Source organism: Mya arenaria, chromosome 8, assembly GCF_026914265.1.
Source record: "Mya arenaria isolate MELC-2E11 chromosome 8, ASM2691426v1".
Lineage (NCBI taxonomy): Eukaryota > Metazoa > Mollusca > Bivalvia > Myida > Myidae > Mya > Mya arenaria.
The window spans coordinates 73,924,943-73,950,197 of NC_069129.1; the positions used below are offsets into that span (position 1 = coordinate 73,924,943).

The 25,255-nt window shown below is 35.2% G+C and overlaps 1 protein-coding gene across 1 annotated transcript; it reads left to right on the forward strand.

Moving 5' to 3' along the window:
* The first annotated feature begins 36 nt into the window (after positions 1–36).
* LOC128244584 (conserved oligomeric Golgi complex subunit 4-like) lies at positions 37–23,853 on the forward strand. Its single transcript, XM_052962577.1, has 22 exons — positions 37–147; positions 2,572–2,654; positions 4,111–4,225; positions 4,489–4,590; positions 4,974–5,046; positions 5,860–6,053; positions 10,218–10,377; positions 11,163–11,269; positions 12,659–12,711; positions 13,025–13,121; positions 13,484–13,526; positions 13,885–14,003; positions 14,283–14,368; positions 14,680–14,899; positions 15,440–15,502; positions 16,128–16,184; positions 17,792–17,938; positions 19,540–19,623; positions 20,545–20,646; positions 20,779–20,907; positions 21,136–21,227; positions 21,586–23,853. Exons 1-22 carry the CDS (start codon positions 37–39, stop codon positions 21,626–21,628), a joined length of 2,280 nt encoding a protein of 759 aa, XP_052818537.1. The 3' UTR covers positions 21,629–23,853.
* The last annotated feature ends 1,402 nt before the right edge of the window (positions 23,854–25,255 follow it).

The window sequence follows — 25,255 nt, forward strand, 5'->3', positions numbered from 1 at the left end:
CCGGCAAGCTATCCCACAAGTCATTTCATTTACAAAATGGCAGCGTCCAGTGTTGATGCCACGTCCGACTCAGAACTTGAAGCATTAAAACACTTAACTGATGCCGCAGACATTGAAAAGGCCCTTGAAAAACTAAATAAGCAAGAAGTATGCATCATTTAAACATATTGCCACTTTTGACACGATAACAGAAATCAATTTGTTTGGTAAAACGGTGCCAATGTCAGTCACTTGACTTTAACTTGTCAAATATTAAAATACTGCCAGGTGATTGGGTAAACTAAGAATCAGTGATTTATGGACTTCCAACATTAAGTCCTTAATACCTGAATTTATTTTGAAGTGAACAAAACCTTTTAAATGTACTGTTTATTACTGGCTGTAGTTTGCTTGTTTACATCTGTCCGTGTAGCGCTGGTGTACAGACGTAATGGACCATGGATATTATGGGCCAGACTTAACAGACTATATTTGGAGACATTACGGACAATATTTTGGACATATCTGACCATCATGCAGTTTGTTTAGTCTAAAATAATAGACGTGTTATATGGGATTCTTCCAATCCCTAACGTCTAAACAGGAATGTGCAAAAAACGGGGGTGTTTTAAAAATATTGAAATTGTTTTAAGTGAAGTATTTTATGGTTGAAATTGATCATAAAGAGTTATATTCATATTTTACCATGTAAGTGAAATGTTATTTTGTACTAAACAAGCATTTAATGCATTAAAACAAGTTGTTTACCTTTCCAATAAAACGAAAGTTGACTGACACAGACAACAATTATGCGAAGGGGAACAACTCGATACAATCGTAGTAGCTCAGTCTCCTCCGACAAAGCTTCGAGATAGACCTCGTTATACAATCGTAATGGCCGAAATGTTCCGAGCGATTTAAAACTGTGCCCTAAAGCCTTGCAGGTGCCCTTCATGTATATATGGTTATGTTTTGACAAAATGAAATGACCAAAAAGCCGTCAAACTCATAATTATAAGTTGGATATTTATTTTTTGTGTACGGAACTAATATAAAATAACATTATCTGGTAATATTTCTTGTTTTTATGATATTTTATAGACGCTATATGCTTTAACCCGGAATCCTGATCGGAACAACTACCCACTTTTGATACTAAACAATTTGTATGTGAAGGATTTGCCATATCAAAAATCTAAAAAAAATCTGTTAACGTACAATTATTTGGACTAGCAGTGTGTTCATAACTGTTAAAGTTCCATTTGTTGAGGACACTAACCATGCTTGAAAATAAGATGGATCATAACCTTTTTATATCAATTTTATAAATGGCTTAAAATTAAGACAACAAATATGATACAGTGATAGTATGCCATCAAGATGGCTTTTCACGTTTTAATGATTGCCAATTAAAAGTTGTCTATAATTTAAAGTATATTTCTTCGATCGTATGCAGCCCATTAACACTTATTAAATGGAACCAAAATTACCAGTTTTAATCATCAATTTGCAAATATTGCATCAAACAAACATTGTTCTCTAAATAACAATGTAGAAGTTTTATATTACATCCTCACAACTTCTTCAGCCTAAAAACTTAAAAGATCTAGTACAATATCTTGTGCTCGTTGTATTCACTGTTTTAAAGATGAACAACAATCTTAAAGAATTTCACTGGAATTTTTAACAGTAAGTTGGAAGGCATTTGGCAGGTATAATATCAAAATGAGCATTCATAAACAATTATTTATTATAGTATGAAGACAATGTCAGGAGAACAAAGTTAAAACAAACAGTGAATAAAATTATAAATTATGGTCCATTAAGTTTCTCTAGATGGTCCGTTATGTCCAAAAATATGGTCAGTAATGTCCCATAATATGGTCAGTAATGTCCATGGTCCGTAGTGTCCGTAATTTGAAGCGCCACTTTAGCTAGTGTTCTGGGGCTGTCTAGACTCAAATTTACATCTGATTAACTTAATGTGGCCTCATTCTCCACCTTAATATTATTTATTTTGCACTCATTTTTCGTCGAAATTACCCCCTAGGTGCCCCTGTTTATGATTGTTTATCAAAATAGGACAAAAATAGCCAAGATAGAAGCATTCCTTGTTTGCAATATTGTTTCATTAGAATCCAGTCATTACATATATGAATGTGATACTGCTTACAACAGAGCAATACACATGCACTTGATATACACTTGCACTTGATTTTCTTTTAAGAATAAATATAATTGTTGTTTTTTCTTTAAAATATCCTCTTTAGAAGGGTCGAAGTCCCATTCTTTTAGTCTCTGATTTACTTAAGGGAGTAACCGGGCTGTTTCCAATTGTATGCCAAGGCTAGGAGTGCTTCAGGGGGTTATTTAAATACATGGCATACTTAAAAATTGTAACTTATAAATTCTACCTACGGAATAGAAAAATCACTTCTTATGCTCTACTCCTTTTTACGGAGATGGTCATACTGGCATTTTATCATAAAACACATGTTTTATTGGAATTGCCAGTTTAACTATATAGTTCAAGATTGCAAAAATATAAGCAAAATGAAGTTAAATCCTTAGTAAATGAAACTTCTTTTGAAGGATGATGTTAACACAGAGCTTGGATTTCTGCTGGAAAAACAGGCCCACCTGGAAGACAAAATGGTTTCCTTACACCGCACCCTGTAAGTTTGTGTAAATCACATTTTGTAAGTATTTGATGACAGTTGTTTTTGAATTGACCTATACATATTACCATGTAACTGTCTGAAGTATTTTGTTAACATTTTTAAATTGTTTGACAAAAGATTTTAACTCAATCGACTGATGTTTTACATTACAATGTAACGGTATAATGTATACCAGTATTAGCAACAATTTTAAAACATTTGTCATCAGGTTTTCATTTAATAAACACATTTATTATAATGTGACTGTATTATTAGTTACACTGTTAGAACCTGGAGGTGTATGGGATATTATTATAATAAATGTAATAATATCATATACACCCTCAGTGCCTTCATACTGTGCAAGAGCGAAGCTTGTCCGTGGTATGAAACCACTCAGGGTGTATACTAGGTACTTACTACTAACAGTGTAGCGATTATATCTCACTGAGTACCTTTAATTAGTAATGTATACTTAAAGTGTTCTCTGCTAGACTTTATATACACTGCAGTTTTGTTTCTCTAATAACAAAATACATAAAAGTTAATCAACTTTATATCAGAAAAGCATTAAGTGTCAATTTAAACATGGACAGTACATGTCATGTCATGTTTAGCAACAATACTGAATAAAGAAATAGTGATGTGTTGGATCTTTTGACATTTCGTTAATAGTCTGAGAGGAGTTTCCCTGTTTAATGTTAACTAAAACACATGACACATGAATTTAAGGTAAATATGTTATAGATGTAAGTGTTTTCTTCAAAGCTATAAATCTTGACATGTTACATTGAAGTTTATTTAATTCAATACTTACCCTATTCCATTTAGAGTATGTTGACAATCGGAAGGGTAAAAATATCATAAACTTTCTCTAGATTTCTGTTTGTCTAAAGTTCAATTCGGACTGTCCAACCCCGTAATATACGGTAATATATAATGAAACTTTATTCAACTTGAACATGCTTTCAGAACTTAAACGATATATTATAGCTTCCGTCAATATGTTTGTGTTAAAATGCATTTGTTTACCTCACTGCTGGTGCGATGTTACATCAATTTTCTTAAAGTGATATGTCATAAGATATACGTACGGTCGTTACTCTAAATTGATCGATTGTAATAGACACATAATAAAATTGCAAACATAAGTTAGCTCCCCTGTCACCCAAACATCAACAGAAGATGCGAAGCGAGGACTTTGTTTGGTCGCCATTTTGTTTTCTCTTTTGTGGGGCATAAAATTACATTGAGGGTATGGATTATTCACCCCCTCCAGAGATTGCTCTAGACCAATCAGATAGCATCATTTATGAAGGAGTTGAGATATAAAGTATTATCCTGACACCATACAGTTTAAATGGAATTTTCTTCTTATTTGAAACTCTGTTACCCTTTCTTCTGACTGAGACAAAGTTCTTGTTGTACACTTTATAAGTTTGAACCTGTAAACTTGTATTTTTGTTTGTAGCCCGAACCTACAGAAGTTGGAGACAGACTCAAAGCAGCTTTCAAGTATGGTGTCGTTCACATCCACCCTGGCTGAAAACGTCAGCAGTAAAGTCAGACAACTTGATCTTGCCAAGGTATATTGGTTACAGTGTTAATGAATGAAAATAACAGTTCTATATTCAGGTAGTCAATATTTCATATATTTTGTCAGTTACTTTTTTCATAAAAAAAACATTGTAGGTAACAGGATGCTAAATTGAAATTCTTGCCTGAAAATATTTATAAGAAAAAAATCATTGCTTTATTTGTAAAAATAGGAAAATAGCATCATCATAACTGCACTACACACAATTAAATATCCTGAATAAGTTAATGACAGGTATGATTTAATGAACAGAGTCGGGTGACATCTTGTATAGAGCGAGTGGAAGACATACTGGATCTAAAATACTGCACTGACGGTGTTCAACAGGCCTTACAGAATGAAGACTATGAAAAGGTTAGTCTTTTATTCATAAAAAAATGAATGTACATCGATTATGTGACTATATAACTCAGTGTAATCTATTTGTAATATACATGTACCAACAGACATTCAGATTGTGCTTGCCAAGTAGAAGTTATGTAAACTGTTTGTTAATACTCAGTATCTTCTAGATAACTCTGAGGTACCGTTATGTTTTGCTTCATATAGGACCGACATAGATCAGAAATTATCGGCAAACAACTTATAAAGAAGACTTCGCTGTTATATTCCTTAATGTTTAAGTCTGGTAGTTGTGTTTCCAAGTTATAATACTTTAGCATGAAGCAGAGGTGCTATTTCATATATTGTTGCTGACATTTCGTGCTTGTACTAGTAACTCATGCTTGTTATTTCAGGCTGCAAGTCATATACACCGATTCAGAAATCTGGATGAAAATGTTCTTAGAATGAGTGATATAGCAAGTGAAGGTAAAAGATATTTGATTACGTTGCTTGTCTTATAATTTACACAGCACTTCCACCAAGTTTTTTGAAGGGATGGTGATAAAAAAGGGATGGCTGAGGGTGGGGCTTCCCCTCCTATTTGTTCAATTTTTAAAAAACAAAAATACTTGCTTTATTCCTTATTTGTGGAATTTTATGTGTGTTTCAGCGCTGAAAGTCCATTAAATAGGTTTCAGACCACCTGAAAGATTGGTCATTTTGTGAAGTTCTTTTGCGTCCATAAATCATTTAAAATAATCAAATTTTAATTGAATGCATCATTCAGTGTTAACATAAAGAATAACTTCTGAAATCTGTGCAAAATTATGCAGCAGTGACTTCCCTTTGTACTTCGTACTGATTGAATCCAATTTAATGAAACCTCTCTGATTGGCTTGCCTGTAACGGTTTATATCCTGACACCCCTTTTTAACTTCTGCGACATCTCTAATTGGGCTAATCTGGCATGTGGCGTGTCCAAAAAGACTTCACTGTGGGACGCATGCTGCAAGTGACAGAATTTATGACAATTAGCATGTCAGGGAAATTTATGTGTGTCGGGATGCCAGGTTTAATGACATTAAGCATGTCGGGGCAATTTAAGCGTGTCGGAATGCCAGATCAGCTTTTGAATGGATGTCTGGACCAACATCCCATACAGGGCTTGGAGATATTGATGTTATGGTTAAAACACACACAAATCTTCAGACTTGTTGATTCCTGTAAAAATTCCAAAAAGAAACTAAGAATTGGATAGAAAATAAAATGCATAAATTTTGTAATTTTTGTTTCTTGTAGGCAGTTCTTTGGACACTTCGTTCAGACTTCTGCATGAGTCAGAGGAGAAACTGCGAGTGATCGTGAGCAACAAGTTTGATGCCTCTGTTCACTCAGGGGATGTTGCATCCATCCAGCGGTTCTTCAAAATATTCCCTCTCCTCGGACAACATGAAGAGGGTCTCACAAAGTTTGGAAAATACCTGGCTGCAAAGGTACAGTGTAATGCAAGGAGATAATCGGTGAATTCGGGTATTATTAGCTGGACTATTCAAAGAAATAGGAGAGCTATACTACTCACCCAAGCGTCGGCGTCACACCTTGGTTAAGGTTTTGCATGTAAGCACCTTTAAGTCATTATCTCAGTAAATACATCATGTATTGCATTGAAACTTTAGATATGTATTCCCAACTATCTAACCTACTAAATTATTGAAGTGTGTGATAACGCTTTTTTGAATATAATGCAAATTATGGGCCTTTATTATTTGACTTGGAAATTCTGGTTAAGGTTTTGTATGTAAGCACACATAGGTTAATATCTCAGCAACTACTTGATGTATTGCATTGAGACTTTATACAATGGTACTCAACCATCCAACCTACTTAATTAAACAAGTTAGATAACTCTAGTTTGCATTTAATGCAAATTATGGCCCTTTTTTTATTCGACATAGTAATTTGAATACATCATGTATTGCATTGAAACTATACACAGGCCCTTTATTATTCAAGTTAGAAAGTCTGGTTAAGGTTTTGCATGTCAGCACACATAGGTTAATATCTCGGCAACTACTTGATGTATTGCATTGGGACTTTATACAATGGTACTCAACCATCAACCATCAAATTAAATCTAACCAAGTAAGATAACTCTAGTTTGCATTTATTTCAAATTATGGCCCTTTTTTATTAGCTCACCTGTCACTTTGTGACAAGGTGAGCTTTTGTGATCGCCTTTTGTCCGGCGTGTGTCGTGCGTAGTGCGTCGTGCGTCGTCTGTCAGCAATTTACTTAAAAGACATCTCCTCCTTAACCGCTGGGCCAATATTAATAAAACTTCATAGGCATGTTCCTTGGGTGGTCTTCTATCAAAGTTGTTCAAAGAATTCAATTCCATGCAGAACTCTGGTTGCCATGGCAACCAAAAGGAAAAACTTTAAAAATCTTCTTCTCCCAAACCACAAGGCTTAGGCCGTTGATATATGGTAGGTAGGATCACCAAATGGTCTTCTACCAAGATTGTTCAAATTATGGCCCTTGGGTCAAAATTGGCCCCGCCCCGGGGGGTCATGGGTTTTCTCTATATGTTTATAGTGAAAACTTAAAAAATCTTCTCCTGAACTTACTTGGCCTAGAGCTTAGATATTTGGCATGATTCATCGTCTAGTGGACCTCTACAAAGTTTGTTCAAATTATGGCCCTGGGGTCAAAATTGGCCCCACCCCGGGGGGTCATGGGTTTTCTCTATATGTTTATAGTGAAAACTTAAAAAATCTTCTCCTCTGAACTTACTTGGCCTAGAGCTTAGATATTTGGCATGATTCATCGTCTAGTGGACCTCTACAAAGATTGTTCAAATTATGGCCCTGGGGTCAAAATTGGCCCCGCCCTGGGGGGTCATGGGTTTTCTCTATATGTTTATAGTGAAAACTTCAAAAATCTTCTCCTTTGAACTTACTTGGACTAGAGCTTAGATATTTGGCATGATTCATCGTCTAGTGGACCTCTACAAAGATTGTTCAAAATATGGCCTTGGGGTCTAAATTGGCCCCGCCCCGGGGGGTCATGGGTATACTTGATATGTTTATAGTTAAAACTTCAAAAATCTTCTCCTCTTAACTTACTTGGCCTAGAGCTTAGATATTTGGCATGATTCATTGTCTAGTGGACCTCTACAAAGTTTGTTCAAATTATGGCCCTGGGGTCAAAATTGGCCCCGCCCAGGGGGGTCATGGGTATTCTCTATATGTTTATAGTTAAAACTTCAAAAATCTTCTCCTGAACTTACTTGGACTAGAGCTTATATATTTGGCATGATTCATCGTCTAAGGGACCTTTACAAAGATTGTTCAAATTATGGCCTTGGGGTCAAAATTGGCCCCGCCCGGGGGGTCATGGGTATACTTGATATGTTTATAGTTAAAACTTCAAAAATCTTCTCCTTTGAACTTACTTGGACTAGAGCTTAGATATTTGGCATGATTCATCGTCTAGTGGACCTCTACAAAGATTTTTCAAATTATGGCCTTGGGGTTTAAATTGGCCCCGCCCAGGGGGGTCATGGGTATTCTCTATATGTTTATAGTTAAAACTTCAAAAATCTTTTCCTCTGAACTTACTTGGACTAGAGCTTATATATTTGGCATGATTCATCGTCTAAGGGACCTTTACAAAGATTGTTCAAATTATGGCCTTGGGGTCAAAATTGGCCCCGCTCCGGGGGGTCATGGGTTTTCTCTATATGTTTATAGTGAAAACTTCAAAAATCTTCTCCTTTGAACTTACTTGGACTAGAGCTTAGATATTTGGCATGATTCATCGTCTAGTGGACCTCTACAAAGGTTGTTCAAATTATGGCCTTGGGGTTTAAATTGGCCCCGCCCCGGGGGGTCATGGGTATACTTGATAAGTTTATAGTTAAAACTTCAAAAATCTTCTCCTCTTAACTTACTTGGACTAGAGCTTAGATATTTGGCATGATTCATCGTCTAGTGGACCTTTACAAAGATAGTTCAAATTATGGCATTGGGGTCAAAATTGGCCCGGCCCCTTGGGGGATCATGGGTTTTCTCTATATGTTTATAGTGAAAACTTCAAAAATCATCTCCTCTTAACTTACGTGGCTTAGAGCTTAGATATTTGGCATGATTCATCGTCTAGTGGACCTCTACAAAATTTGTTCAAATTATGGCCTTGGGGTCAAAATTGGCCACACCCCGGGGCTGATGGGTTTTCTCTATATGTGTTATAGTGAAAACTTAAAAAATCTTCTCCGAACTCACAAAGACAAGTAACGTCTTAATTTAAACTGGATAACATATTTAGTACACATACCAATTTTCAATATGGGCCACATACAACAATTAATAACAAATATACATATATAGATACACACGTAAAATCAAGTAGTGACAAGAGCTTAGATATTTGGCATGATATATCATCTAGTTGACTTGTACCAATATTGTTCAATCTTTGGCCCTGGGGTCAAAAAATGGCCCCACCCGGGCGGTCATGGGTTTCCTTATATATGTATATGATGAAAACTTAAAAAATCTTCTTCTCCGAAACCAAAAGGCGAAGGCCTTAGATATTTGGTATGAAGCATCGTTTATTGGACCACTATTAAGATTGTTCAAACTTTAGCCCTGGGGTCAAAACTGGCCACGCCCCGTGTTCATAGGCTTAGGTTTTCAATATTTGTATATAATAGAAGCATAAAAAAAAAATTCTCTCCGAATTCACAAGGACTAAAGCTATTTGGCATAATACATCATTAAGTGGACCTCTACCTTTATTGTCCAAACTTTGGCATTGGGGTAAAAAATGACCCAGACTTCTAAAAAACCTTAACTACTTTGAACAATCCAGATTTCTTATCAAACCAATGTGCAATATATGACAGGTGAGCGATTCAGGGCCATTTGGCCCTCTTGTTTGACATAGAAATTTAAATACATCATGTATTGCATTGAAACTTTATACACAGGCTCCCAACCATTCAACCTTCTTAATTAATCAGGAAAAATAACTCTATCTTGCATATTATTATTGTATAAACTTTTGCCCATTTATTATGCGACTTAGAAATTCTGGTTAAGGTTTTGCATGTATGCACACATAGGTTAATTTATCAGCAACTACTTCATGTATTGCATTGAGACTTTATACAATGGTACTCAACCACCCAACCTACTTGAATAACCAAGTTAGATATCTGTTTTTTACATCATGTATTGCATTGAAATCTAATCTGATTTTACAGTGGTCCATGTTGCGCCAAAACTTTTCAATCCTTACACGGAAAGTGGTGGAATAATCGAGTGCGCTGTCTCTGTGTCAGCTCTTGTTTCTCTTAAAATCATTTTGGGACGATGAATATTTTATATTTCCAATGTTGCAGTGTATAAATTTGTACTTATTTTGAATAAAAAATCAATGGATAATTAAACTAAGATACAAAACTCTTTTTTTTAAACTAACCCTATTATGTCTGTTAAAACAAACATGGGATTCAAAGTACCAGTAATATCACCATAAATCTTAACACACATTTTTAAATCAGGAATTTATTCTTATTTTTATCTGATATCAAACTGACAGAATGTCCCTTCGATAGACATGTAGGGTTTGGTTATGATTTGTGTTATTCACAGCTTTCAGATGAAGCGGACAAAACACTGCGGTTGGCCCTGCACGGTACAGACCCAGATGACAAGAGAGCCAAAGTGCTGTTTGCTGACACTATCACTAAACTGTTCGAGCAGATTGCTAAAGCACTTGAAATCCACCAGGCACTCGTTGAATCCTACTATGGTAGATAGTTTCCTTATGAAATGTAACTGAAATTCTATGTATTCCAGAAAAAGATATAAAAAAACTATTTGGACAAACGCCGAAACATAAAAAGTACCCATATACATTGCATAATTTTATAATTTTATGGAACAAGAATTATCTGTCCAATAGGAACACAATGAAGACTTTCAGTACAAGTATATGTAGTTTATACATGTACATGTAAATCAATTCTAAATTCTTTTTCACTTGTTGAGTTATCTGAATAATAGATGCCTGGTAACCCCATCATATTTTGGTATCATTTGAAACAATTTTATGTGTAGAGAAAGATATGTATAAGTTATTTAAAAAATAGTCTTGAAAGATTGCAAACTAGATCATTGCACATCCATTTTCATTTAGTTTAAACATATTTATTTAACAATGATTGTGAAACAAGTTATTACATTATATTAATCACTCTCATTGGCGTGATTTTACGGGAGAGTGTGGTCTTGTGTTTCGGGGGAAACCAGAGAAAACCCATTTGTCCGGCTTGGGAGCATGTGAGTTTGGTTTGTAGTGACCAAGCCAGACAAGTGGGTATCGAACCCATGTCACCTAGATGCGAAGCGAAGCGCTAACTGGACAACCAACCAATTTCATGTGAAATAACATTATCATAACACCAATGGTGCAATAAAATGACAAGCTTATTTGTACATTGGATTGCAACTTGTTGATTAAATGAAAGTTATAATCATAACTTGTTTGTTAATTCATCACTTTAAATGCTAACAGGGATGTGGTTGAACTTGCAGGGCATGGCCAATTGTTTACACTTGTGAAAATCCTACAAAAAGAATGCGATAGACGAACTAGAAAGATAATTGAGCAGTTCAAAAATAAACGAGACTTTGATTTGCGGGTAAGTAACACATTATGGAGCGTTTGTTCAGAACTTGGTTAAAGTTCACAATGTGATAAACGAGATTGTTGTTAGCTTTAAACGTGCAATGTTTGATGATTTGTTCACATAGTTGAAAATACACAAGTACAGCTGAAAAGGCTGCCCTTATTCTGGTTAAAAATACACAAGTACAGCTGAAAAGGCTGCCCTTATTCTGGTTATTTCAGCTGCCCTTATTCTGGTTAAAAATACACAAGTACAGCTGAAAAGGCTGCCCTTATTCTGGTTAAAAATACACAAGTACAGCTGAAAAGGCTGCCCTTATTCTGGTTAAAAATACACAAGTACAGCTGAAAAGGCTGCCCTTATTCTGGTTAAAAATACACAAGTACAGCTGAAAAGGCTGCCCTTATTCTGGTTAAAAATACACAAGTACAGCTGAAAAGGCTGCCCTTATTCTGGTTAAAAAATACACAAGTACAGCTGAAAAGGCTGCCCTTATTCTGGTTAAAAATACACAAGTACAGCTGAAAAGGCTGCCCTTATTCTGGTTAAAAATACACAAGTACAGCTGAAAAGGCTGCCCTTATTCTGGTTAAAAATACACAAGTACAGCTGAAAAGGCTGCCCTTATTCTGGTTAAAAATACACAAGTACAGCTGAAAAGGCTGCCCTTATTCTTGTTAAAAATACACAAGTACAGCTGAAAAGGCTGCCCTTATTCTGGTTAAAAATACACAAGTACAGCTGAAAAGGCTGCCCTTATTCTGGTTAAAAATACACAAGTACAGCTGAAAAGGCTGCCCTTATTCTGGTTAAAAATACACAAGTACAGCTGAAAAGGCTGCCCTTATTCTGGTTAAAAAATACACAAGTACAGCTGAAAAGGCTGCCCTTATTGTTAAAAATACAGCAGATCACAAGTGTATCTTTTAAACTTTCAGAGCAGTAACAATTTGAAAGTTTGCAACACTAACGTTATTAACGCTGTTAACCGTAACAAAGTTCCGAACTTCTGTAGTAAGCAATGTTTGTCTTATCTTGTACTTTCCAGTATAAATAGATATATAAGATCTTACATTGAGTTGCCTTTTGATTAAAAAAAATGTAAAATGAGTTTAAGAAAACCTTGGGCAAGCTTTACAACTTATATGACAACTTATATGACAAGTTTCATAAAATTTTGTACAAAAATGGCAGACAATTTAAGTTTCATCATCCAAAAAGATTTTATTCACATTTTGGTCAAAAGTTTGAATTAGTAGGGCGATATAATTTCAATGTAGAGTTACATGTTTATTGCACAAGTGTAATATAATAGTCTTTTGAGTTATAACAGATCTCTATTGTATTATTCAGTTCAGATGAACTTCCACGAATATATTTTCCTATCATTCCCTGTTTCAGGTACAACAGGTGCAGCAGTGTTTGATGTTCCATAAACAGCCAGCAACAGAAAAGTAAGTGCACTTTCAAGGTTAATATGGTTAAAAAAAACTCATTCTTTATCACAAATGTAAAATGCCAATTTTTTTTTTTTTTTCAATTTGACCCAGTAAACTTTATTTAAAACAAGTGGAATTTATGGAGAAGTGAATATTATGATTGAAGTTTATTTTATCAGTATTTATAGTATTTTAAAAAATGCTAGCGCTTAATGGGAATTCGCCATTTTTACGAGGGCATTCAAGATCGCATGAATGCACCCAAAAGAAATATCAGTACCGTACCTAAATTATGCTCCACATACTTGAACAGTTTCTTTGATTTCAGACCAGACAGCAAAAACTTAGATGTATTATTATCCGAGGTTGTGCTACTTAATACAAGGGCAGATTTGTACCTGAGATTTGTCAAGAGAAGATTAGTAGTAAGTATGATGCATGTTCCGTATGTTGCCTTGGTAACATCAGTGTTCAGCACAAAATTTCAACCATGGCCATTTCTCAAAAACTAATCAAGATATTGAAATCAAACTTGCTATTCATGTTGCAAGGGACAATAGGCATATGTAAGGCAAACCACATACTTCTGGCACTAATAATTGCAATTGATTGGTGTTTGCTCTGCAGCCATAATAATTGAATTTTACCAAGATATGTATTCAGATTTTTGTTTAAAATTGGTTAATCAAAATTTGTCAAAGTACTTGGAGATAAATACCTATAAGTCGTTTATTCGATAAACTACTTTTCGTCATGTTTTGAAGAACTACTTTTCATAATGTTTCAGAGCGATTTTGAAAGTGCATTTGAGGATGAAGCAAAAAGAAAAGGTAAAATTGTCCAGATGAGATTTTATGATATTTTTAAGCAGTTTCAGCAGATCTACCATCTCTATGCTCGTTATGTTTATTTCTTTGCTAGCAACAAGTCTCCTTATTTGTTTCTTAATGTAGTAGACTGTATACACATGTTCACATCTACAAGTTTATATAAGCTTTGTAAAACTTTTGTCAGACAACAAAAAACATTCAGATCAAATCCAGTGCTTGATGAATACTGAGACAAAAAAGTATCAAACAAGAACTTATGACTGAAACAAAACTATATAAAATGTTCGTTAAATTATTCTTTCAACCAGATGTACATGTATGTACTTTTAAATTATGGACTAATTTTAATTACTTTCAGAGAAGTGTGATGAGGTTGAGGGTTTTATCCAGAACTGTGATACGAGCCGTCTGATGCAGGAGCTGATATGTTCCTATATCACCATGGAGGAGTTCTTTATGCGGGAGATGGTTCTCAAGGTACCTACTATGTTATCATAGACCACATTTACATTTGAAGGACATCCATTACAGAATCAACCTTAAGTATGGGAGTTTGTAAGTTGGGCTGAAAACTCAGGGTCAGACCAAATAGCAACATTGTAGCTGTATGTTCTTCTGTCAGTTTCCCCATTATTTGTCCAATTTTGTCTACAACTACTTTAATAAGCATTGTATTCAACTAAATGTTTATGCATTCTGTTATAAATTTTATTTGATGGATAAAGCATTTTATTATTGTGCCCTGTTTTTGTCTAGGCTGTTGTCATGGACTCCATAGAATCAGGATCTCATACATCCAGTATGGTGGATGATGCGTTTTTCATTGTGAAGAAATGTGTCAGGTCAGTGGAAAATGAACTGTAACAAAGATTACATGGTTGAAACTGATCTTTCTCTGTGTCATTTCGTATTTAGGATTGAAAAAATGTTTCATCATTTGTTAAATTCCAATCAATGATTGCATGCAAAAATGCACTACTTATTATAGAATGATCAGGGCACTGAAGAAGTGTAAATTGTAAATTTCAGCCATTAACATTGACAAGCATGTTGTCGTGAACAATGCATTATATGTAGCCACCAAGTAAAGCTTCACTCACTGATGAAGCAATCCCTCATTAGTACATTTAGCAAAGATGTTTCCACATTACAGGCGTGCAATGTCGAGCTCCAGTGTTGATGGGGTGTGTGCAATGTTGAATCATGCGTGTACAATACTGGAGCAGGACTTCCGGGAGGTGTTGTTTGGGCGTGTAAGAGCGGGGTTCCCCTCGGGCTTTGACTTGTCACAGGCGTACAACATGGTTCAGTCTAGTATACAGCAGGGGAAACTACAGGCTTCCGACACGGAGAAGGCCAAAACACAGTTCATAGTAAGTTGGTTTATATACAGAACATCATGGCAATATATTACCTTTTTTATTTTATTTCTGTAAGTTTGATATGATATATATATTCATTTTAAACATGCTTAAATAATTGAACTATTAGTAAGTAGAAGACTCAAACGCCTGACATCGAGTTAGGAGACTCAAATGGAAGACGTAACTTCAAGTTAAACCACCTAGTTTTGATCACTGCCTAGTTCATTCAATTCTTTCCAATAAAATGTTATGTACATAGAACTGGTGATGCCATATGAATTGTTTTACAAAATAGCAAACAGTTATGTGTTATGCAATTTAAAATACATTTTAGTATAAAGCCATTACCATCGATTTAACACAGTTACAAAGTGCTCTGTGAATTCTACATTTGGTTGCCAGCGCAACCAATTTTTCAGGACTCTTGTTTTGGAACTTATATTTGTACGTAGTTTGATTGAAATACAATAAGTTAAATTTGCTTGATGGTCTCAATCCAGGATCTTTCAGACTGCCCCGTGTACATATTTGTATCTTGCTTATTTTCAGACAACTGTTAACAATGCAGAAGTTAGCTGTGATTACTGTAAACAGTTAAAAACAAGTTTAGAGGTTTGTTTATGTTTTATTTCTTTGAATAGTACCCAAAATACTTACAAGGTACATGCTCTTCTCTTTTCTACATGTCCAATATTGATATTTATTGTCATTAGGGCAATATTGTTTTGAACTTAATAAATATTTCTGCAACATACCTAAGTAAGTAAGAAATATAAATCACCACTGAGGATCATATGACATTATAAAGACAGGCCAGTCAGCCATCGAAAGCTTATATGGACCAAGGTGTAATTTAACACTTAACATGTACATACACTTGACATGAATAAACTAATTCCATGTGTTTAGAAAATTTACTTATGTATTATTACAGTATATGTCTTAATAAATTTCTGTTCTGTTCTGTTAACTGTATCTATAAATATTACACTCCTATTGCACTTCCTTACGTGAACCTATATCCTTTCGATAGCATTCATATTCTGTGGAGCGCAACAGAAATCCAAGTATCTCTGGTAGTTAAAACATGAGGCTTGTGATTGGTCAAATGACTTTTAAATGCGGTTATATGCACTAACCAAATGTCTTAACAAACAAAATGTTTGTTGTCGATGTAAGGCTGCACTTATTTGTGTAAGTTGTTAATGTACATGCAATTTATCATTGTTTATTTCAGGATGAAGTTTCCAAGTTTTATTCACAGGGCTCACAACAAAGTAAAAATAAATTAGAGGTAATGCATCCCTTTATTTTCCGGAGTTACGATTTTTGTGATATAGTTTGAACATTTCTTTGTTATATAGTTTTAACAATTTTAGCTCGACTTTTTAAAGAATAAGGAGAGCTATACTACTCACCCAAGCGTCGGCGTCGGGTCACCCCTTGGTTAAGGTTTTGCACGCAAGCACACATAGGTAAATATCTCAGCAACTACTTGAGGTATTGCATTGGGACTTTATACAATGGTACTCAACCATCCAACCTATTTAATTAACCAAGTTAGATAACTATAGTTTGCATTTAATGCAAATAATATGCCTTTATTATTTGACTTAGAAATTCTGGTTAAGGTTTTGCGTGCAAGCACACATAGGTTAATATCTCAGCAACTGCTTGAGGTATTGCATTGAGACTTGATACAATGGTACTTAATTAACCAAGTTAGATAACTCTTGTTTGCATTTAATGCAAATAATTGCCCTTTATTATTCGACTTAGAAATTTTGGTTAAGGTTTTGCGTGCAAGCACACATTGGTTAATATCTCAGCAACTACTTGAGGTTTTGCATTGAGTCTCGATACAATGGTACTCAACCATCCAACCTACTAAATAAACCAAGTTAGATAACTCTAGTTTGCATTTAATGCAAATAATTGCCCTTTATTATTCGACATAGAAATTCTGGTTAAGGTTTTGCGTGTAAGCACACATAGGTTAATATCTCAGCAACTACTTGAGGTATTGCATTGAGACTTTATACAATGGTACTCAACCATCCAACCTACTAAATTAATCAAGTTAGATAACTCTAGTTTACATTTAATGCAAAATAATTGCCCTTTATTAGAACTTAAAAATTCTGGTTAAGGTTTTGCATGTAACCACTTTTAAGTCAATACCTCAGCGAATACATCATGTATTGCATTGAAACTTTACACAAAGGCTCCCAACCATTTAATCTTCTTATTTAATCAAGTAAGATAACTCTATCTTTCATATTATATAATTTTCGCCCCTTTATTATGCGACTTAGAAATTCTGGTTAAGGTCTTGCATGTTAGCACACATAGGATAATATCTCAGCAACTACATGATGTATTGCATTGAGCCTTTATACAATGGTATTCAACCACACAACCTAAATGAATAACCAAGTTAGATAACTGTATTTTGCAAATAATGGCCCTTTATTATTACACTTAAAAATTCTGGTTAAAATTTTGCATGTAACCACATTTATGTTAATATCTCAGCACATCATGTATTGCATTGAAATCTAATCTAACAGTGATCCATGCATGTTTCGGCAAAACTTTTCAATCCTTACACTGAAAAGCGGCGGAATAGTCCAGCGCGCTGTCTCTGTGACAGCTCTTGTTTTGTTACATAGTTTTAACATAAACTTGTTAAAGTTTGAATCAATTTCATTAAATCATTAGATTTTATTGTAACGTGACGTTAAACATGTTCAAAATAATAATAAAAATGAGGTTTTATGTTGTTTTATAGGCAATTTACCCCAATTCTAGCATCTAAGTCTAAATCATGTCGAAAGGAAGTCTCCTAAATCAGTGTAAGAGCAGTAGATTTTGAATTCAAATACCTCTGCTGTATTCCAGAGTTGTTTATCGGACATTGGTTCAGCAGCAGCCAAGTTCAAGGATGTTGTGGAGTTTGGTTTCTCGCAGCTGACGACAGCGGTGATAAAGCCCAGGATCAAACCTCAGATAGATATCTTCCTCTCCGTATCACATAACATCACCGAGGTAAGACAACATTTGATTTATAAGCTTATGATATTTAGATGCCGGGGTAAAAGTATAAAAGGCAGACGGTCAGAAAAAATGGCCACTTCACTTGACCTCACTGAGCTGTCTGCTAGTACAGACTGCCAGTACATTTTTTCAAATATACAAATAATTAATGCTAGAATTTGCAAAATGGCTTATTTAATGTATCATAAACATGTCTTGTGAATTTGAAGTCTCTAAAATAGTTATAAATACTACTTTCAAGTGTCAATAAAGTGTCAAACAAATTCAAATTTCCCAGCAATGTTGATTGACAGATGTTGAATGTTCATGACCACCAATTCCTGTTTACTACAGGTTTACTTTCATAGTATGAAATTGTAACTGCCATATGGTGGGAATCATCCATTATCTTGGGTGAAAAATTATATACTATCAAATGGCTTACTTTAACACAATTTGTGGAAGTATTAGTCATGGTATATGAATATTTATTTATCTAATCTCAAATGAGAAACCAATGGACAAATTTTTCTGTACCACTCCCATCAGAATCATAACGCCACACTCCATGTGAATGCTTACAATCAAAACTGCTGACCAGAGCAGGCCGCTTTTCTGTTTTTCAAAGAAATATCTTGATGTAATGTCTTAGCCTTTGTGTCAGACTTCCATTATTGTCACAGCCTTGGTGTTGGACTTGACGTATTGTCAAAGCCTTGGTCTTGGACTTGATGTATTGTCATAGCCTTTGTGTCAGACTTGCATTATTGTTGCAGCCTTGGTCTTGGACTTTACGTATTGTCATAGCCTTGGTGTTGGACTTGACGTATTGTCATGGCCTTGGTGTTGGACTTGCATTATTGTCACAGCCTTGGTGTTGGACTTGACGTGTTGTCACGGCCTTGGTGTTGGACTAGACGTATTGTCACGGCCTTGGTGTTGGACTTGATGTATTGTCATGGCCTTGGTGTCAGACTTGCATTATTGTCACAGCCTTGGTGTTGGACTTGACGTGTTGTCATGGCCTTTATGTCAGACTTGCATTATTGTCACAGCCTTGATGTTGGACTTGATGTATTGTCATAGCCTTTGTGTCAGACTTGCATTATTGTCACAGCCTTGGTGTTGGACTTGACGTGTTGTCATGGCCTTGGTGTTGGACTTGACGTATTGTCATAGCCTTGGTGTCAGACTTGCATTATTGTCACAGCCTTGGTGTTGGACTTTACGTGTTGTCATAGCCTTGGTCTTGGACTTGACGTATTGTCATGGCCTTGGTGTTGGACTTGAGGTATTGTCATCGCCTTGGTGTCGGATTTGGGGTATTGTCATCGCCTTGGTGTTTGATTTGAGTTATTGTCATAACATTGGTGTTGGACTTGATGTATTGTTATAACCTTGGTGTTGGACTTGATGTATTGTTATTACCTTGGTGTTTGACTTGAGGTATTTTTATAACCTTGGTGTTAGACTTGAGGTATTGTTATGGCATTGATGGCATTTTTGTTCAAAATAATAAACCTAAGTTTTAGATTTTATTTATGTTCTATGCTGAGATAGATGTTTCATTTATTCCATTATTGAATTGTGAGATTTTGTTTGATATATTTCAGGATGATTATTCCAACTTTGAGGCCAATGATCCCTGGGTGCAGAACTTCATTGTAGCAGTAGATACAGTACTAGGAAATTTCAAGGTCGGGGAAAATTACAAATTTTATTTGTAAGGTTTTGACCACAACCCTGTTTTTTTACAGTGATAGTCTGTATGGTATTACTAGAAGGGGAGTAGGTCTCGGACATCAGTAGGTCTCGGACATCAGTAGGTCTCGGACATCATGAAGATCTCAGACAGTTGTGGTTTCTGGTTTGATTTGAAATTAATATATCAAGTGACTGAAAGAAAATCAATCTGGTTGATGTATCATTTGTTTAGTCAAAGTTACAATTTCATCTTACATTCTTGTTGTGCAAATGCAACAAAGAAGATAAATCAGTTGTCAAAGAAAGTCAAGCTAGGACATGGTTATATAGGAGGCATTTCTTTTTGAAAGGTGGTTTATTTTAATGGAAATGGAAAAGCTTCAAATTTACTATTAATTGAATGAAACATTCAAAAATGAAATAGAACAATCAAAAGGTGGTTTATGACTTCTTTTTTGGAAAACGTCTGAGAAAAAGTACTTTTGAACTAGAAATTTACCCCATTTGAACACCTATATTGGAACAATAGTAAACAAATATATGTTGTTTAATTTCCTCCAGTTTTGTTTTTTTATAACCAACGTAAAACAGAAAGTTACTGTTCTGATGTTTTCATCGGTTATCTCAACAACTCTTGAAGGTATTGTAAAAAAAACTATAAAAAGTGTCCGAGGTTTACTCACCTTCTTGAATCTTTTTAGTGTAATTATAAATAAGTGCTTGACACTTATATGTGATGTTATTTAATTGAATCACTATAAATAAAATTTTGATTTGAGCAAGGCTGGCAAACATGTCACCAGTGTAGGTCTTCTGGACTGATGCTTATATCAACCAGTGATTGCCATTAAATGCATATATCTGACTCAGTGTTCATACATTGATTTGAAACTTGAGTGTTTGTTTTTTTGCAGGAATCTCTGACTAGCAACAACTACGAGAAGTTTGTTAGTTTAATCATGAATGAAATCACAACAACTCTGGAGAAGGCAGTACTGAAAACTTCTTTCAACAGGGTGAGTTAATCATTTTCCTTCAAAATGTTTTGTATAGTTTTAGTCTGTTTCTTATTCCAAGTGTTCATTCATGTCTGAGAACTGTGATGCTAAATTTGTAATTCTTATTTCTTACTTCATTTCTCTGTTTAGCTGGGTGGTCTTCAGTTTGATAAGGAGTTACGGCAGCTGACGGGCTACCTCACATCAGTGACCACATGGACAATACGAGACAAGTTTGCCCGCTTAACACAAATGGCTACTATTCTAAACTTGGAAAGGGTAGGTCTTAAGGAGCAAGTTACTTGTGTGTTTGGCCATATGAGTGTTTAACTTGAAATATCTCCTAATGTGGATCTCATTTGACAAGTTCCAAGCTGTAGAGAAGTTTTCTGAAATTCTTCTTCAAGTCTGTAAAAAATTACCCTTTATGACTGATATAATGTATGTATGTTTATGCTCTATTATTTCCCTCTTATCCATAACTTTAATTATGCTTGTTTTCTGTAGGTTGATGAGCTGCTGGACTATTGGGGGCCCAACTCTGGCCCCATGACCTGGAGACTGACCCCTTCAGAGGTCAGGCAGGTCCTCAGTCTCAGGTAACGGTTATGCATTTAAATAGGTGTATTAAGAGTATGCAATATTATTTGCAGTCCTTCAAGGTAATGTACATGAAACTTAAAACTAGCATTACAAATGGCAGTACTAGTATGTTATATAACTCAGGATCCAATAAAATTTGGAGTTCTTTCCGTTGACCAGCTGAGAAAAAGTGGACAAGCATTCCCTCAAGATGTTTTTGCTGATATACTGATGTGCATTTTGTTAACTGTCAATATTGCATGGGACCCTGTGATTTATGCATGTAAATACATTTGAAAATTGCTGTAATCCAATCAACTATAATTTTACGTGTCAGGAATGTTATTTTTTCAATTCATTTGTGTGTGTTTTCAGGATTGACTTCAGAACAGATGACATCAAGCGGTTGAAATTGTGATACTTCAGGGAGTTAGATGATTTAAACATTCCACATGTTCCAAAAACAAACACTCTATCACACATACATGATGTACACAGGTACATTTTGAGCCAGAGTTTCAAAGCAGGGGTCATCTCATAGGCTGGTATATGTGACTGTACTCAACATGCCCAGGGGTCATCTCATACTAGGCTGACATTTGTGACTGTACTCAACATGCCAAGGGTATCAACATACCAAGAGGGGTCATCTCATACTAGGCTGACATTTGTGACTTCTTAACATGCCGAGGGAGCCTACTATAGATGATAATGGTGTTAACAGAGTTGGGTGTTTGCTACAAGAACTCTTGGTGTATTATTTAGTGAAATCCAGCATCCAGTATATGTCCATGCAAAATAGGCATTGTTTCATGAGAAATGGACCCCCATAGAAAGTGGTGCTTGAACTATAACTCAAACTATTGAAATTGTGCACTTCGATGTTTGATTCTTCAGTTCCGGACCAATTTATTTGTTAAAAAGAACTGGTTGTGCACATTTTATTTATTTCAATTTTGTCCCTTTTATTTGTTACAACCAAATATGTTTCGAATGCTTGATTGAATTACTTGACAAAACAGAACAAGTGAATGAGAAGTATTTTATTAATATTATTATTTTAGTCAGGGGCCATATTCAATAAGCATCTTGTGAATATTTCCAACTTGGTGAGAATTTTTGACATCAATTATTTGAAATACCCGCTACTTTTCCTCAGATTTATTCATATGCATATATTGTTTAGACAATTTTCTTGCCTTTTTTCTTATTTTTGGTGTAAAACATTTGTTCGTTTTTTTTAAAATTATAATTAGAAATAAAGGAAATTCTTCACAAAGTTGAAAATTGTTACTAAGATGCTTATTGAATACGGCACCAGATCATTTGGGCTGTGTATGCTTATTCATGATTTTAAAATAGGAGAAAAAAATGCTTTAAATATGTTCAACTATTCCAGGATTGAGAAAAATTGCTATGCAACAATATTTTTTTAAAGCTTTTGGTGTCTGTTAATGTTCATACCTCTGAAATAGATTGTAGTTACACAAACATCTTTGATAATAAATATTGAACTGTTGCTATACTCTACAAAGGCTGCTATATCATAATTAGATGGAATGTCAAATTTATATGTAAGTGAACATATTGATGTTATACTTTTACTAATAGACCCTATTTATGACATAATTGGTTTGTGATTGAAAATGAAATGTAGCATTATTAAAATATTGCTGTTACATGTGAACTGCACAAAAAAATGTATGTAAACATTACTGAGATACTGTGATATACTGTAAATAGTAGGTGTTTCATTGAATTATTGCATATGAGGGCTACTTACATTACTCTATAAAGTGAGCGTGTGTTCATGTTATTTATTGCTGTATTATGTTAATGTATTTTAAAAACAAATACCCATTCAGTTATATTGGGTAAAAATACTTGTCTTATTAAAAGGGACCATATATAATATCTCTATTTTATATATAAGAATTCTGTTGAACTACATGCATTCTTGTGTTTACAAGAGTTTACTCATATATTTAGCACATACAAAGAATAGCTTGTTGAAAAACTGAACAATAAACAAATGTTAATATTGTATACTGGCAGAAAAAAGAATCTGTGCATGACAGAAATGTGGTTAGGGCTATTCCAGTAAAACATATAACCCACGGGGCGAAGGCATTTGTTTAAATAGTGTATGGGTTGGTGTCTGTTTTTGCTAATTTGGACTCCGAAAGGGTAAATTTGCTTTGTAGGGGGGAGGTATATTTTAAGTGCCTTTCCCCGGGGGTTATATGTTTAAATGGAATAGCCCTTAAAATATCTTGAAGCTTTTCGATGGTTATATGATGTTTACTGACATAAATGTAAATGTTCAATACAGAGAGGTACTACGTCAAATGTGCAACATCTATTAAAACGCTATTTTTGGGGTTATTTGAACTTATTTCAGAGCTGGTATATTCTGCAAGCACAGCTCCTTTTTCAGCTTATGTGTGTTAGCTCCTGTTAAAAGTTAAATTTTGAAAAATAATACAATTACTCTTTTTGAAATATATTGGGATGTTTGGTTGGAAATTCTATGAAGGTTTTGTATTTATTTTTAAGATTGTTGTCGAAATAAGCAACATCTGATATCTGGTTATTTATTTTTCATATCAAATATGAAAATAAAATTAAAATACGTAAAAACAACTGTCTGTGTTTGTTCTTTTGAAGAAATTTGATATTTTACTGATGGAGTTGATGAAGATTTGACAGAACTTATTGCGATGATTTTACTGGATCGCGTGTCAGATTTCAATTTTTGTATGCAAACAACACCAATCATGCACACTGTGCGTGTATATATATCTTATGTAAAGCATTTAAATAAATGTTCTTTATTTCTTCCGCTATAATGATGTTTGGCGTGTGGGTTGCTGGTAGATGCACACTTTTTGTTCAACCTGTAGCAATCTTCTTTAACCTATCGCATTTTAAATTGACCAGTAAGGTGCGGATTTCCAGGTTGTACTGGTTTATACTGGAAGCGGTCTGTTCCTATCGGAGTACAGTTTTCTTTTAAATGGAGGTGAAATAAATCTGTATAACAAAGATATTTTGAATACATCCGTAAAATGTTGAATGTTGATATCAAAGTGGAACATCAAATATATGGCATGGTTTATTCACCTCAAACTAATCATTGACCCATACCAACACATTTGTTACTCTATCATGAACACATCCATACTGATTCTCCACAACCTTTTGGTCGAGACTTTGGTTTTACTAAGTATGGTATACAACAGTTTCCTCCATCCTACCCTTACGGTGGCATACATGTAGAGGTGACATATAATTCCTTCTTTATCTCGTGGTAACAACATGCTAACTCATTCCTACGACTTTGTATGTATCTCGTGGCCACGGTTGACTAACTCGTTCCTACGACTTTGTATGTATCTCGTGGCCACAGCTTGCTTACTCGTTCCTACGACTTTGTATGTATCTCGTGACCACGGCTTCCTAACTCATTCCCACGACTTGGTATGTATATGGTGGCCACGAGTTGCTTACTCATTCCCACGACTTGGTATGTATATGGTGGCCACGGCTTCCTTTCTCGTTCCCACAACTTGGTATGTATATGGTGGCCACGAGTTGCTTACTCGTTCCCACAACTTGGTATGTATATGGTGGCCACGGCTTCCTTTCTCGTTCCCACAACTTGGTATGTATATGGTGGCCACGGCTTCCTTTCTCGTTCCCACAACTTGGTATGTATATGGTGGCCACGAGTTACTTACTCGTTCCCACGACTTGGTATGTATATCATGGCCACAGCTTGCTAACTCGTTCTCACGACTTGGTATGTATATCGTGGCCACGGCTTGCTAACTCGTTCCCATGACTTGGTATGTATATCGTGGCCACGGCTGGCTAACTCGTTCCCACGACTTGGTATGTATATCGTGGCCACAGCTTGCTCACTCGTTCCCACGACTTGGTATGTATATCGTGGCCACGGCTTGCTCACTCGTTCCCACGACTTGGTATGTATATCGTGGACACGGCTTGCTAACTCGTTCCCACGACTTGGTATGTATATCGT

What these genes read in the sequence shown, in the direction of transcription:
- LOC128244584 (XM_052962577.1), top strand. Translation starts at nt 37, where the DNA reads ATGGCAGCGTCCAGTGTTGATGCCACGTCCGACTCAGAACTTGAAGCA. An exon ending in GAGTGATATAGCAAGTGAAG is followed by an intron (nt 5,047 to 5,859) that starts GTAAAAGATATT and finishes TGTTTCTTGTAG; the next exon opens with GCAGTTCTTTGGACACTTCG. An exon ending in ACTCGTTGAATCCTACTATG is followed by an intron (nt 10,378 to 11,162) that starts GTAGATAGTTTC and finishes TTGAACTTGCAG; the next exon opens with GGCATGGCCAATTGTTTACA.